The sequence below is a fragment of the Babylonia areolata genome, chromosome 12 (genome assembly GCF_041734735.1).
Source record: "Babylonia areolata isolate BAREFJ2019XMU chromosome 12, ASM4173473v1, whole genome shotgun sequence".
Lineage (NCBI taxonomy): Eukaryota > Metazoa > Mollusca > Gastropoda > Neogastropoda > Buccinidae > Babylonia > Babylonia areolata.
Window position 1 is genome coordinate 25,206,867 of NC_134887.1, and position 15,088 is coordinate 25,221,954.

Genomic DNA, 15,088 nt, shown 5'->3' on the forward strand with positions numbered 1-15,088 from the left:
GTAAAATGTCATGGCTTTGATAAACACACACGCAGACACACACACACACACACATACACTCACACTTACACACATACACACATGAAATGCTAGAGGAAACAAATACATTCTTCAGTGATTAATATAAAGAAATAAAATCACAAAATGTAGAGCTTAGTAATTATGTAACAAATTTACCCAAATTAAGCAAAGTTGAATCCGACAAACTGGAAGGATTAATAACAAAAGAGGAAGCATCAGAAGTGCTAAAAAATATGCAGAATAACAAAAGCCCCGGTACAGATGGGATGACAGTAAACTTAAAAAATTTTGAGACAGCTAGGGGACTTTGTGGTTCGGTCTGTAAATGAAGGGTTTGTTAAAGGTGAAATGTCAATCACACAAAGAGAAGGATTGGTAGTCTGTATACCCAAGGGAGATAAACCAAGGAAATACCTTAAAAACTGGAGACCTATCTCACTACTGAATGTCACATGTAAAATCATTCAGCTTGCGTAGCAAATAGAATGAAAAAAGTGTTACCAAAACTAATTCATGAAGATCAGACTGGGTTTATTTCAGGGAGGTATATTGGAGATAACATTCGATTATTATATGACATGATACACTACTTAGATGTAAAACAACTACCAGGGTTATTGGTTTCAATTGATTTTGAAAAAGCCTTCGACTCCGTAAACTGGGATTACATGGGAAATGTTCTTGAAACATTTGCTTTTGGAAATGATATCAGAAAATGGATATACACTTTTTATAAAAAAAAATATTAAAGCTTGTGTAATTGTTTATGGAAAGATGTCACAGACTTTCACTATAAACAGATGGCGTCGTCAGGGTGACCCTGTATCACCATATTTATTCATCTTGTGTGTAGAAATATTAGCTCATAAAATTAGAGAAGACAAAGAAATTAAAGGAATACAGATATCAGACACGGAATTTAAAATAAGTCAGTTTGCTGATGACACATCATTTACATTGGAAGGAGACAGAAAGTCTTATGAAAAATTGTTTGATGTATTAGGAGAGTTTGAGGAATTTTCAGGACTTAAGTTAAATGTTGAAAAAACTGTTAATGTTTGGTTAGGTAAAAAGAAAAACTCAAATATAATATACTTAGAGAACCAATGTATGGAATGGAACCCCCCAAAATTTAAAATCCTTGGTATCTGGTTTTCAAATGATCTATCTAATCTAACGGAAATCAACATGGCAGATAAATTTGTCGAAGTAAAAACATTACCTACTATTTGGTCGAAAAGAATATCAACACCTCTGGGCAGGGTAGCTGTGCTCAAATCACTTATTCTGCCCAGACTGGTTTATCTGTGGATATTGTTACCAAACCCACCTGACAGTGATCTAAAACAGCTACAAGACATGTGTTTTCAATTTGTATGGGACAAAAAAACAGACAAAATAAAACAAGTGTATGCAGTGCATAATGTAGAAAGTGGGGGAATTGGAGTACCAAACATACAGGCGTACAAGCAGTGAAACTATCCTGGCTACGAAAAATGCTCACTGCATGTTTTAAATGGAAGAAAATACTACAGAATATACATCCTGAAATAGATAGAATAAAAAACTATGGCTCTAAAAGATTTCTAAACAAAGGTAATAAGTTTTGGAGAGATGTATATGTATTCAAATAGAATTGAATAAGAATGCAGAAATAGTAGCAGAACCTATTTTTTACAATAACAAGTTCAAAATCAGCATTAACAGTTTTCACTGTAAAGCATGGACAGATGAAGATATATTTTTTGTTAATGATGTTCTAAATGAAAGAGGCCAATTCTTAAATTATGATAAATTCTCAAGGAAGTATGGAATAAAAGTAAACTTCTTGAATTTCATAAGCTGTACACAAGCAATTAAAGAATATGCAAGACAAGAGAGGCAAGGCCTTCAAGACTCACTTGTGATACACTTAAGAAGAAAAAAATCTAATCGTTAAAATATGTTCTGTATTTGTTATTATAAAGCTTCGGGTTAAAAAAAAAAAAAAAAAATCCTAACCAGATTCGAACCCCGCGTGTTCAGGTGAGAAGAAACTGTCTTACCCATTACACTATCGTGGCTCCTTAACTGATGTTTTAAAATTTAATATTTGAACATACTTTTTTTAAAGGGCGATAAATCAGTTGCGGTATTTGCAGTGAGAACGCTGTTTAAATCATATTATTCTGGTGTATCTTGGGCATTCAAAAAATCTTTAAGGGCAATAAAAAATTCTTTTTAAGTCCACGGTAAAGGAGACGTGGCTATCGCCGCAATCACACTGCAACATTTAGCCGTTTTCTCTAGATCTAGATAGATGTACAAGTTTAGTTACACCCGCCGGGAATGTAGTATGACACGGTCGATTCAATTTCTCTTTTATGTTCATTCTAGCTTTATAATTATAGTTTTAAAGTTGGTATGAAAATTGAGTATTTTGTTAAACTGATAACATGTAGAGCCAAGTACAAGTACTTCTAAACGTCGCATGAAGTGAAAAGTACTTCATTTTGAGAAAAGTCAAGACCGGAAATTTTTGCGTTTCATCAATTCAAGGGTATTAACTCGCATGGTTTACAATTTTTAACTGTGAATTCCGACTGATTCTGTTGATATTTTTATGGCAGTTTGGGGCTTAATCCAGTAAGTGATGAGGCGTTCATAAATCTTTCTCTGATTAAATATTTAACCGTCTCCTTCTCCAACTTTCCATCATATGTTATTGTGTATTGTCCATTGAATATAGGATTGAACGGGCAGGTCAACAACTTGAAACAAAATGACGTCATTCGCGTTCGCGAAGAATATGAGCACGTGCTTTGAATGTGTATAAATATGTGTACGCAATTGATTTTTGCCCATGACCTTCAGGGCTCAGCCAATAGATCTATAAAGTCCACTCGTTGTATTGATTTTAGTATTTTCCGAAAAAGACCACTTTGGCGAATGAACATAGTGAAAGCCCTGTACAATGAGAGTAAAACAAACAAGCTTTTTATGTATTGAGTGTAATTTCAAAATGTAATGTTTAAGATGAGAAAGATCAGTTTAAAGCAAATTAAGTCCCCTAGCATTAATTACAGATTAATTTCCCTTTTTTGCTTTCTGCACCAAAACGTTTGCAAAATAAATACAACTTCCATGCTTAGCAAAAGAAGTTCCTGTTTGAACAAAAAATGACTGCTCTTGTTGTTGTGTCAGAATATCATATCAAAGTGCCAAGTTTAGAGCATAAAAAAATATAGATATAACAGTAAATGCAGTTTGCATATAATTTGGCTTCTTTTTTAATTTTTTTTTGTGCCCATCCCAGAGGTGCAATATTGTTTTAAACAAGATGACTGGAAAGAACTGAATTTTTCCTATTTTTATGCCTAATTTGGTGTCAGCTGACAAAGTATTTGCAGAGAAAATGTCAATCAATGTTAAAGTTTACCACGGACACACACACACACACACACACACACACACACACACACACAGACAACCGAACACCGGGTTAAAACATAGACTCACTTTGTTTACACAAGTGAGTCAAAAAAGGATCATAGCAAAAAAATAGCAAGAAGAACAAAGATAGCAAGGCATTACAAATATTATGTGGAATAGCAAAGGAATAAAACCATACTATGAATTACTATTGCAAAAGATAGAAATATTTGACATAAAAGCCTTCATGAAATGGGAAAATAAGCTAAATACACAAATTGATTGGGAGACTGTATTAAAAAAGATAAAGAAAATTAAAGAAATAAAGATTCAATGGTTTCAGATCAAAGTATGCCATAGAATTCTGGTGTCAAATAATATCCTAAAAGTAATGGGTGTGACTGATAATGACAACTGTATTTTTTGTGACACCGAAAAAGATAAGTAGAGCATTATTTGTGGTTTTGCCCAGTTATACAAACTGTCTGGCTTCAGTTTGAAAATAAACTTCAAGAAAAATGTGAAAACTGTGAAAGATTGTCCCTCAATTTTGAACTTATTTTGTTTGGCACTGATGAAAAAACTAAAACAGATGTTTTTGATTTGATAGTTTTATGGGCAAAATTCTTTATATACAAGTGTAGAATTAATAAGGTTAAACCAGGTTTACATGCATTCATTGCTGAACTCAAACGCAATTACTCAATGAATTATCAGGATTTCTCTATTAAATGGCTACCTTATTTAGATTTAGTGATGGAACATGAATTCTGATCTTTTATATAGAGTCGGAGGTATTTGCACAGGAGTGGAAACATTATATTGAGCAATCTTGTATTGACTGGTTTATTGTGACTCGTATGTTCCCTGTGGTCCATGAGATTTGAAATGTCATGTTCTGGGATCTGTGGTGTTTTTTGTTGTTGTTTGTTTATGTTTGTTTATTTGTTTTTTTGGTTATTGTTGTTGTTTGTGTATGAGTTTCTTGTTTGTTTGCTTTCTCTCTTCTTCATCCATTCTTTCTTGCTTGTTCGTCAGTTATTTGTTAACTAAAAACCACCCTTGCAAACGGTCACCATATTATACATGTGTGTGTATATTATATGTGTATATGTATATGTATATATATATATATATTATATATATATATATATATATATATATGTATGTATGTATGTATGTACTACCTCTATTGCTAAGGGTGGTGTGAATTGCAATTTTGCTTTATTGGTGTGGAATTTCATGCGAAATTAGACAGTGTTGAAAAGAAAATATAACCTTTTATGCAAGGGGGAAAAAAAAAGAAAAGAAAAGAAAAAAAAAAGGAGTAGAGGGGGTGGGTAATCCAAATGTAATAAATGATATGCAATAATAAAAAAAAGGAAAAGAAAAAGAGAAGGGTCACATTCATCAAAGGGCAGTGTTGAAAGCCCCATTTTCATGCAACTACTATGTAACAGCTGCCTGCACCACCTTCCCTCTGTAGGACTAAGTCTCAACCACCTTCCTTCTCTGGAACTATGTTCTGACCTTGTTCTCTCAGTTTGTCTTGTTCTGTCACCCTCACTATCCTTTTAAACTGAAACATATGCAATGGGAATGTTTAAAACACACACACACACACACATTCATACAGACACACACACTCTCTCGTACACACTCACACACTCTAACTCTCTCTCTCTCTCTCTGTCACTCAGTCACTGTTCACTTACAGAGGATATTAATTTGTTAGATGGCTTTGTTCTTTTTGTTCTTTCAAACTAATCTGAAATCGCCAAATGACCACCTCATTTTTTTTTTAGGCCTATAAGAAACATTTATATTTCTTCTCTCTCTCTCTCTCTCTCTCTGTGTGTGTGTGTGTGTGTGTGTGTGTGTGTGTGAATTTGTCTGATGCATGAAAGTTTCTGAAAACCGGGCAAGTGAATTTTCCACTGAGCAAGTGAAAAAAAAAGATAAGCGTTGATCCCAGCTGATCTAATTCCTTAGATCTGTCAGTTCCTGACACTAGTGCAAACACAGGCATTTAAAACTATTTAAAAAAAATCTTTTTAAAACTGTTATGGTTGCAGTGAAGGAAAAAAGACCATTGACTTGTGTCAGCCCAAAGTCATTTAAACTGAAAATAATACTATAGTGATAATAATGATGATGTGAAATATGCAAGGAATATGATGTATAACTGTAAGTGGAAGTTACTGAATCATATTTTCGGACATGTTTGCATGTTACCCCATTTTGAGAAGAAGTGCACCATTTAAAAAAACAAAAAAACAACAAAAAAAAACACCAAACAGACCGGAGACCTGTGGAGGATGTTCAAGACCACCATGACAGACACAGTTAGGGATCATGTTCCACACATGACAGCAAGAGCCAAGCACAACCAACCATGGTTCAGCGCAGAGATCAGGAAACTAATCCACAGGAGAGACAGAACCTATAAGAGAATGAAGAAGACAGGATCAGCGGAACTAAGGGCTGAAGTAAAGACCCTATGCCGGACTGTACAGTGGCAGCTTTGTCAAGCCTACTGGAGGTACTTGAATGGCATCTTCATGGAGGAGGACACACCTGGCCAGGCTAATAAGAACAAGCGCTTTTGGAGTTATATTAAACATCAGAAGTCGGCTAATGTAGGTGTTGCCCCCCTCAGGAAGAACGGACACTTGACATCCGTCCTAAAAGAACAGGCGGAAGTCCTCAATCAACAATTTCAGTTTGTACTTGGCAGCGGCGGCCAGTACACTGCGGAAGAGTTCCAACAGAAGACAGGAATGCCCAGTCAGGATCTCCCAGTTATAGACAACATAACAGTAACTGAAAGTGGAGTGCTTGCCTTGTTGAAGAAACTCAACCCTCACAAGGCCTGCGGTCCAGACAGAATATGCCCAAGGGAGCTGAAGGAACTCACTGCCAAACTGACACCTGGCTTGACTACACTGTTCCAGTCATCCCTTTCCACAGGTATAGTTCCAGAAGACTGTCGAACAGCATATGTCACTCCAATTTTCAAAAAAGGGGAACAGTACGACCCCTCTAACTGCCAGCCAGTCTCCCTTACCAGGGGTCTGTGCTAGGACCATGCTTGTTCCTAGTATACATTAATGACCTTCCGGAGAAACTGACCTCACTGGTAAGGCTCTTTGTGGATGATACAGCAGTATACAGGATGATCTCCAGCGGCAATGATCACAACCAGCTACAACATGACCTCCAGCGCCTAGCAGACTGGGAGAAAAGCTGGGATATGGAGTTTCATACTGCGAAGTGCCAAACTCTCCACGTCACAAGGAGCAGGAACCCCTCCATCACTCATACAGCCTACATGGACACACCCTGGACACCATCTCATCAGTCAAATACCTGGTGCATTACGATCCAGAGAGAACTGAACTGGGACGTCCACATCAACAACATCTGCTGCAAAGCTAACCAAACCCTGGGCTTCCTCAGACAGAACCTGAAGATCAGCTCCATCAACATCAAAGAAGGAGCATATAAAGCCTTTGTATGCCCCTTGCTGGAGTATGGCTTATCCGTTTGGGACCTCTCCATTAAGAAGAACACTGAAAGACTGGAAGCCATACAGTGTCGAGCAGCTCGCTTTATTCTGGGCAGGTACCAAAACACCTCAAGTGTCAATGAAATGCTAGAGTCGTTGAGTTGGCCCTCTCTGGAGAAGTGACACAAGACTTCCAGGCTCTCGATGCTGTACAAAATTACACCAATCAAGCTCACTGTCCGAACCTCAAAGGGAAACTTAGCCCACTGCCGTCTCGCTAACGCCGAGGACACAACCAACAGTTTTCCATCATCACCACTAGAACACAGTACAGAGGCTCTTCATTTTTACCTAGAACCATCATAGACTGGAACTGCCTGCCCCAAGTAGCTGTGGAGGCCAAAATGCTTGACACTTTTGTGTCAAGGGTCTCCAAGCAGTAAACAACGCTTCAAGTGCCCCCCCCCCCCCCACCTCTCCCTCCCCAGTCCTCTATCCCGTTACCTCCTGTCCCTCCTCACCCCCCATTTCCCCTGAACAGCAGTGGAATGATGCCACCTTCACCTCTACCTCTTCTTCACATCATCAAGGAACACCAACTACGAAATAGTAGTAGCGAACCGACACCCCCCACCCCCACCCCACCCCCAGTTTTAGGTGCCAGAATATTCAATTTATATACTTGTGGGTCTCAACAATGAAGAAGATTGTACTAATTTTTTATGGACTTTATAGCAAGGGTCCATGAGATCTGTGGATCAAATCTCAGTAGCTCCTGGTGGATTCAGGATGGAATTTTTTTTATCAGTATCTGAAGATACCAAATATATGTTGTTCCTGTCACAGTTGAGCACATGGAACTTATGGAACAAGGAACAAGAATTATGGATTTGATGTTTGTCACACAGAAGACTGAAGAGTGACTGATGCATATGTCATAGAGAATAATGATGGATGTGGTATGTGTCACTCTGCAATAACTGCAGAATATGTGTCATGATATATGTATCACAGTAGAAAGATTAGTACATTGGACAGAATGAGGACTATGAATGATATGATGTATATGTCACAGAGAAGGTGATTATAATTGTGTTGGACAGAGGAACAATGACATTGATGTATGTGTCACAGAAAGAAGGCAGGTATTGGACAGAGGAATGATGACTATGATGTATGTGTCACAGAGAGAAGGCAGGTATTGGACAGAGGAATGATGACTATGATGTATGTCACAGAAAGAAGGCAGGTATGGACAGAGGAATGATGACTGTGATGTATGTCACAGAGAGAAGGCAGGTATGGACAGGAATGATGACTATGATGTATGTGTCACAGAGAGAAGGCAGGTATGGACAGGAATGATGACTATGATGTATGTGTCACAGAGAGAAGGCAGGTATGGACAGGAATGATGACTATGATGTATGTGTCACAGAAAGAAGGCAGGTATGGACAGAGGAATGATGACTATGATGTATGTATCACAGAGAGAAGGCAGGTATTGGACAGAGGAATGATGACTATGATGTATGTATCACAGAGAGAAGGCAGGTATGGACAGGAATGATGACTATGATGTATGTCACAGAAAGAAGGCAGGTATGGACAGAGGAATGATGACTATGATGTATGTGTCACAGAGAGAATGCAGGTATGGACAGAGGAATGATGACTATGATGTATGTGTCACAGAAAGAAGGCAGGTATGGACAGAGGAATGATGACTGTGATGTATGTGTCACAGAGAGAAGGCAGGTATTGGACAGAGGAATGATGACTATGATGTATGTCACAGAAAGAAGGCAGGTATGGACAGAGGAATGATGACTGTGATGTATGTGTCACAGAGAGAAGGCAGGTATTGGACAGAGGAATGATGACTATGATGTATGTCACAGAAAGAAGGCAGGTATTGGACAGAGGAATGATGACTGTGATGTATGTGTCACAGAGAGAAGGCAGGTATTGGACAGAGGAATGATGACTATGATGTATGTCACAGAGAGAAGGCAGGTATGGACAGGAATGATGACTATGATGTATGTGTCACAGAGAGAAGGCAGGTATTGGACAGAGGAATGATGACTATGATGTATGTCACAGAAAGAAGGCAGGTATGGACAGAGGAATGATGACTGTGATGTATATGTCACACAGGAGCTGTTGGAGGAGAAGCTGGACAGTGTGGACCATGAACTGGGATCCCTTCGCATGACTCTCAAACGATACCAGGTTCTCAAAACGACCATGTGAAACAAGCAGCATGTCTGTCCTGACAGGCACAAAGCTGCTCTATCGTTTCTCTGGGGTTCACCTCCCAAGTGAATTAGCATGGCCTTCAATGTGTAAAACAGCAGAGATGCAAGTATTCTATATAAATCATGTTAATATGATTTCTGGGACATTTTGATCACTTATGTTGTAAAGGTCCATATGCTGATGTGGACTTTTGTGTGAATATAGTGGCATTTGTCACTGATTTGTTCCAGCTGAAATTGAAATCATCCGTCCATTCTTGCTTACAGTTCATCCGTTTCAAGTTATCTTTTAATTTGTAAGAAAGTATTTGAAGGATTTATCTGAGCCCCATTTCTTGTGAATAATATGAATGTTAGATTGCATAACTGTATATAACTTTCATTATTTTATAAAAGTTTGTCAGTAAACACATAATACATCAAGGTTGAATGGGCTAGAAAATTATTACTCTGTTGTCATGGATACTGCTGACTCCTTATCAGAGGATTGCTCCATAGTTTAGTATTATTAATACACTTAAGTCCCTTCTTCAATGCTTCAAAATATTTATTTTCGAATGAAGCTTTGTATAAGAGTACGGAAATTTGACCAGACATCTTCATTTTCCACAAAGAAGTGGAAGAAGCATCAGAAACAGTCTTGGTTTAACTATTAACCTGAAAAACTGATTTACACTAGGGGTGGGGGGCAGTTTCGAGTGGGGGAGTGAGTTTAAAAATATCTTATTAATGCTCATGTTAGCCGTTTTGTTCCTCCAAAGGGGAGGTTAACATGCATGAAAATGACAGCTGTTTTGCACCGTGTAGTGCTCATCAGGGTTGATACCTGTTTCTTACTTCTGACTGGAGAGAAACTTCCTCACTCAAGCAAAGAGAAACTCCCCGTAAATTAGGTAGGAACATTTTTTTGGTTAAAAGAACATGTCTGTCAAAAACTAACATGAACAGAAAACAAAAGGGAAAATGCAGAATGTTAGATCAAATAATAGTCTACACATTTTCTTGAAATCTTTTAGTGGAAAAACACCAGACATGGCCTATGGGGGCCAGTAATAAGGACAGTAATCCACAGGGGACCAAAAGGGACTCTTGACAGTAAATCCCAGCATTAAAAACTGGGCACAGCACCACAAGCCTGAAGGGCTTATTGCATGATGCACATATGCTGTAAGAATGAATGATCATTTATTCGGATCGAGTGAGTGATAAATCCGAGCCCTGCTGTCTTTGTTTTCCATAAAGTGTATGTAAGACAAGGGTTACTAGTATGAGGGTGTAAGTTTAGGCTTCAGTGCAGGGCAGCGTAAGTCATACTGCTACAACTTGGCTTCTTTTTTTATCCAGCTTTCTCTGAACCATCTCCCTGCTTGCCTTCTTGACTGGCCGAACGTGTTGCTGTCCATTCCAACTGGTTTTTTACCATCTTGCCAGTGAGGAAGTTAAAGTCCCATAGACTGGCCATCAAGGTGGTGAATTCAGGTCCTCTGTGTCTGTGGCTCAGCATAGGAAGGCGGGACCCAATCCTCTCCTTCTGCTCTTTCTGACTGTCCCCAACAGGAATCGGGTACCAGTCCACTCCTGGGTGAAGTGAGACAATCAGAGTACAGTGCCTTTCTTTCCAAAGGACATAACACCACACAGAAGTGAGGCATTGAACCCTGATCACTGGTTTACACTGGATTTAGAGTCTAAAGTCTAACTGATTCTGCCACAGTGCCTCCTATCAGGAAGTGGTATCTGAATTTTGTGACTGTAGTCTCATTGTTATGAACGTATGAACTGGCTGTGAGTGCAGGAAACATTTTGTGGCATCATATTGGGCAACATAAACATGGTCACTGGCAATGCTGACCACTGGTATGGGCAGATCTTCGGGATATAGTGACTGGTTAAAATAGAAACCTACATAATTTTCATGTCCATCTGACCAAAGCATTGTTCCTTGTTCTTGTTTTCAGGCTAATTTGTGTATGACACCTTCAGTCATGTCCTCCTAGCCAGCAGCAGCAGTCAGTCAGTCCTTCCCTGTGAATTAGATCAATGCTTTTAGTCCCTGTAAACTTGAATGGAGCAGGACAGGATGGTGTGTCCACTGAAAACATGCACATCACATACATGACCGAAACTTTTCTTTATATTTATTATTATAAGCTGTATTTCTCTCAGCAAACCAAAACAAATTTGTCTCAATATTTTGCTAATGTGTGTACAGTGTCATTTTATCAGAATTGCCAGTTCATGAAGTGCTACAACAAATGCCCCTTTTGTAGAGTAATGTCAGTAAGCTGTTACTGAAGGCAGATGGATTATAGTGGACAGTCTGTCATGAACTGGTCAGGTGCCTTCAGCAGAATTTGCAGGATTAGTGTCACTGTTGACAGCTTCAGGCGCCGAAGTTGAACAGACCAGCTGTAAGTAATAATGGATTATATGTGGACATCACCACCATATCTTCACACTTACAGAGTGATGGTATTGTCCATTAATCAACCACACTTGTCAATTACCACAGATCTGAAAGTTGGAATGAAAATATGATACATACGTTCATCATTCTTCACCTTCTCACACACCACAGTATAAATCACATCAATGTTTTCATTCACTTTTCTTCTCTCTCTTTTTTGTATATTATAGATATCATGAATAGCATTCCATTACCATCACAACTGTTTCTGCTGCTCTATCCTGCCAATTTATCATTGTGTGCTGTATCCTTTATGATTCTGCTGTGATACAAACTTGGTATTATGTATATTTGTATTGAAGACCAACTTTTTATTGCATTTCTCAAGTGAACAGTTGTATTTCTTCTGGTTGATAACAGCATTACTGCACTTTGTATACATTGTACAGTGTACTAGACTGCTCAGTTTCAATTTGATTTCTGTTTAGGTAGAAATTTTATCTTATTTAAAAAGATTAATGGGGAAACAAGGGTATACTTGGTTTATATGTATATAATGCAAGGATCGTGTTACTTAAATTGCTGTCAGTTTTGTTGTTTTTTTAGCCAGTTGAGTGCTTATAAGACGTCAGCTGACGTCCTCCAAAAAATGTTGCCAGAGAAACTATAAGATGTCCACTGACATCGTGCATTTATTCTGATTTTTCATTCAATGAACACAAACAGAATCTAATGGTTAATTTAATGTGTCTGGATTATGAACATACAATTAACCCCTAGGCTGCCTATATGACGAGATAACTTGTCAGCGCAAGCATTTGTCCAGTCCATCTGTCTAATAAGACATCAGTTTTGAGCAGGTGACTAAAAAGGTGCAGTACTTTTGTATAATTGAGAAGAGGGGAGGAGAGAGCATAGAGTGGTGTACTGTAAGACAATAAGTAGAAGACCAGACAGAAAGTATGGCAGATAGGTGTGTCCATGACTTCAGTGAACTGTATTTCAGAGAGTTCATCTGGCAGGAACAGCCAATCATCCATGATTTTCATGGAACCTAGGGTTGACAGACAGTTGATGGAAATCTCATGATTATATTTTTTCATGCTTTTTGTCACTGATTTGTTGACCAACTCCTTTTTAGAACAGACAAACCAGATGCACAGCAGACATTTTCTCGAATTGCAACCAGGAGGGAGAAAAGTACCATCAAATAGCTTCCCCCTCCAAAACGGGGAATGCTCTTTGGTGTAAAATCTTTTTGAAAAGCTTGACTGTTCAGTTTCTGAGAACATGACTGACTTTTTAATTTGACAGAACCCGCCTTTGTCATTGTTGGGACACTTATTCACTTACACGTTTACAAGCGTTGTGATTGTTATCATAAACATATTACCTTTTTTATTTTCTTCTACATGTATAACCTGACCATAAGCGTGCTATTACCAGTTGTATTTTGTTTATTTGCTTTTTGGATGTCATTCTATGGAGGTGGAATTGCTAACATCACTTTGAAGTGCTTGAATAGATATCTACAATCAAAATAAATGGGAAAAAATTTGAGATTTAGCATTCATATTCATTTTCCATCACAAAACGTTTACTTTGCTTCTGTATCTTGTATAGTTTTTGTACTAGAATTTTAAAATATCTCTATTACCTTTGAATCCTCAAAATCCCTGGCAAGGGGAGAGCACTTTAACAAAAGTTTCTCAAATTATGGTGCTTAGAGCCTTGCAGACCGCTAAGGCCATCTCAAGGCTATCACCATGTTAGCACAATTTCCTGGCACTGAACTGGTTAAATGATTGTAGAATAATTGTGTGGTGTTTTTTTTTCTGTGAAGGAACTTGGAATGTTATACAGTTGATTGCACCAGATATTTAACAGTTTATTTTATTTATTCATTATTCTTCAGTTGACCTTTGTCATAGACTTGTGTGCACTGCTGTATTAAACTTTTCAACAGTGGTGTTTTTGTTGTTGTTTTTTGTCTTTATGGCTGTCAGCAATGTTACAGAAGTCTATTCTCTAATTCAGCACCATAAAAGTTTGCATTTACCGGGTACATTGTATAAAAATATTAGCCTTAAAGGTATAGCTTGTGCTTGGTTAATTTAGTGGTAAGCCTACGTTTCCTTTTGTTTTTGTCTGGACAAACAAGTTATAAAACAGGAATTAATACAAAAAGAAAAACAAGGTACATTTTTGTTTTTATTACCTAAACTAGATTTTCTTATAAAATTTATGTAATAATGCAAAAGGTATGGGGAAGAAATGATTTTTGGAGGGATGAGTGGTGGTAGTAGTGTTTTTCTTATAACTGGATTTTCTGATACTTTCCTTTTTCACTGACAGCCCATACACAATGTGAGTATCACGGTATTAACTCTGTTGTGGGGTGTGTGTGTTTGTGTGTGCAAGTTTTTCTCAGCAACTGAAGGTGGTAGAGAACAAGAATCAGGCAGAATAGGATATATGATTTAATACTTGAAAAATATTTTCTGAAACCGGTCATATGTCTGTTGCTTTCTACATAAATAATCAGACCAGATCACATATCACAACAGATGCTGTCAAAATCAGATTAGACTGGTCTCATGTAAAGAGTAAGATCTGAAACCCAAAGGAAAATATTATATCTGGCCAGTAAAAAAAAGTTCAGGGGAATGAACACTAAGTGTAAATACAACAAACCTGTGACACCAGTGACAAAAAGAACAAAAGCATCACTGATGACGAAACAGGACACCAACTATCACTCTTTTCCCTGCTTCCCCCTTCCATCCCTCCTCGTGATTTGTGTGAGGTTGAAGTTGTCTGACTGCCAAACCAGCTATCAACAGAAAAGGAAGGGGGGACAGCTACAGTTGTGTGCTCACACCACCAATACTGAACTTTAAAATAACTTGGAAGAAGAAACACCCTGTAATTTTGGTTCACATGATACTGAACTGTACAGCACTTTTTTTTGTTTGGATGAATTAACTTTTGCTCTGCAATCCTGTGACAACTCTTCAGCTGATCCAGATGAAATCCACTACTTGTTGAAACATCTCCAGGGAACCTGTCTACAAGGCCTTATTAAATTAAAATGTATAATCATATCTGGATCACAGGCTTCTTCCCTCTTGGTGGAAGGCCTTATCATTGTTATACCTAAAGCTGGTCAAGATCTCACAAAACCCACTACCAACTATTGTCTGATAGCACTTACAGCTCTCTCTGAATGTAAAGTTATGGAGAAAATGGCCAACTCTCACCTTTTGTGAAAAATGCAAAATGGCCAAAGAACAGTGTGGTTTCTGTAAACATTGCTCCACAACAGACCATTTAGTCTGACACATCTACTAACCGCAATACATTCATCAACAAAGAGCACATCATTGCAATCTCTTTTGACTTGGAATACCATGTGAAGTGTTATTCATTCAGGCCTTCATGACTAAGGGTTTTGAGGATATCTCCCTTCAAAACTTGACA

The 15,088-nt window shown here is 38.0% G+C and overlaps 1 protein-coding gene across 2 annotated transcripts in view; it reads left to right on the forward strand.

The window, feature by feature from the left end:
• LOC143288470 (uncharacterized) overlaps positions 1-13,964 on the forward strand; it is an 83,098-nt gene extending 69,134 nt beyond the window's left edge. Inside the window, exon 20 of one of the 2 annotated variants that reach the window (XM_076596993.1) lies at positions 9,101-13,964. In XM_076596993.1, the coding sequence (XP_076453108.1) occupies positions 9,101-9,196 (96 nt within the window). In that variant the 3' untranslated portion in view covers positions 9,197-13,964. The remainder of the gene's footprint in view (positions 1-9,100) is intronic. The other variant, XM_076596994.1, reaches the window with a different exon arrangement.
• The last annotated feature ends 1,124 nt before the right edge of the window (positions 13,965-15,088 follow it).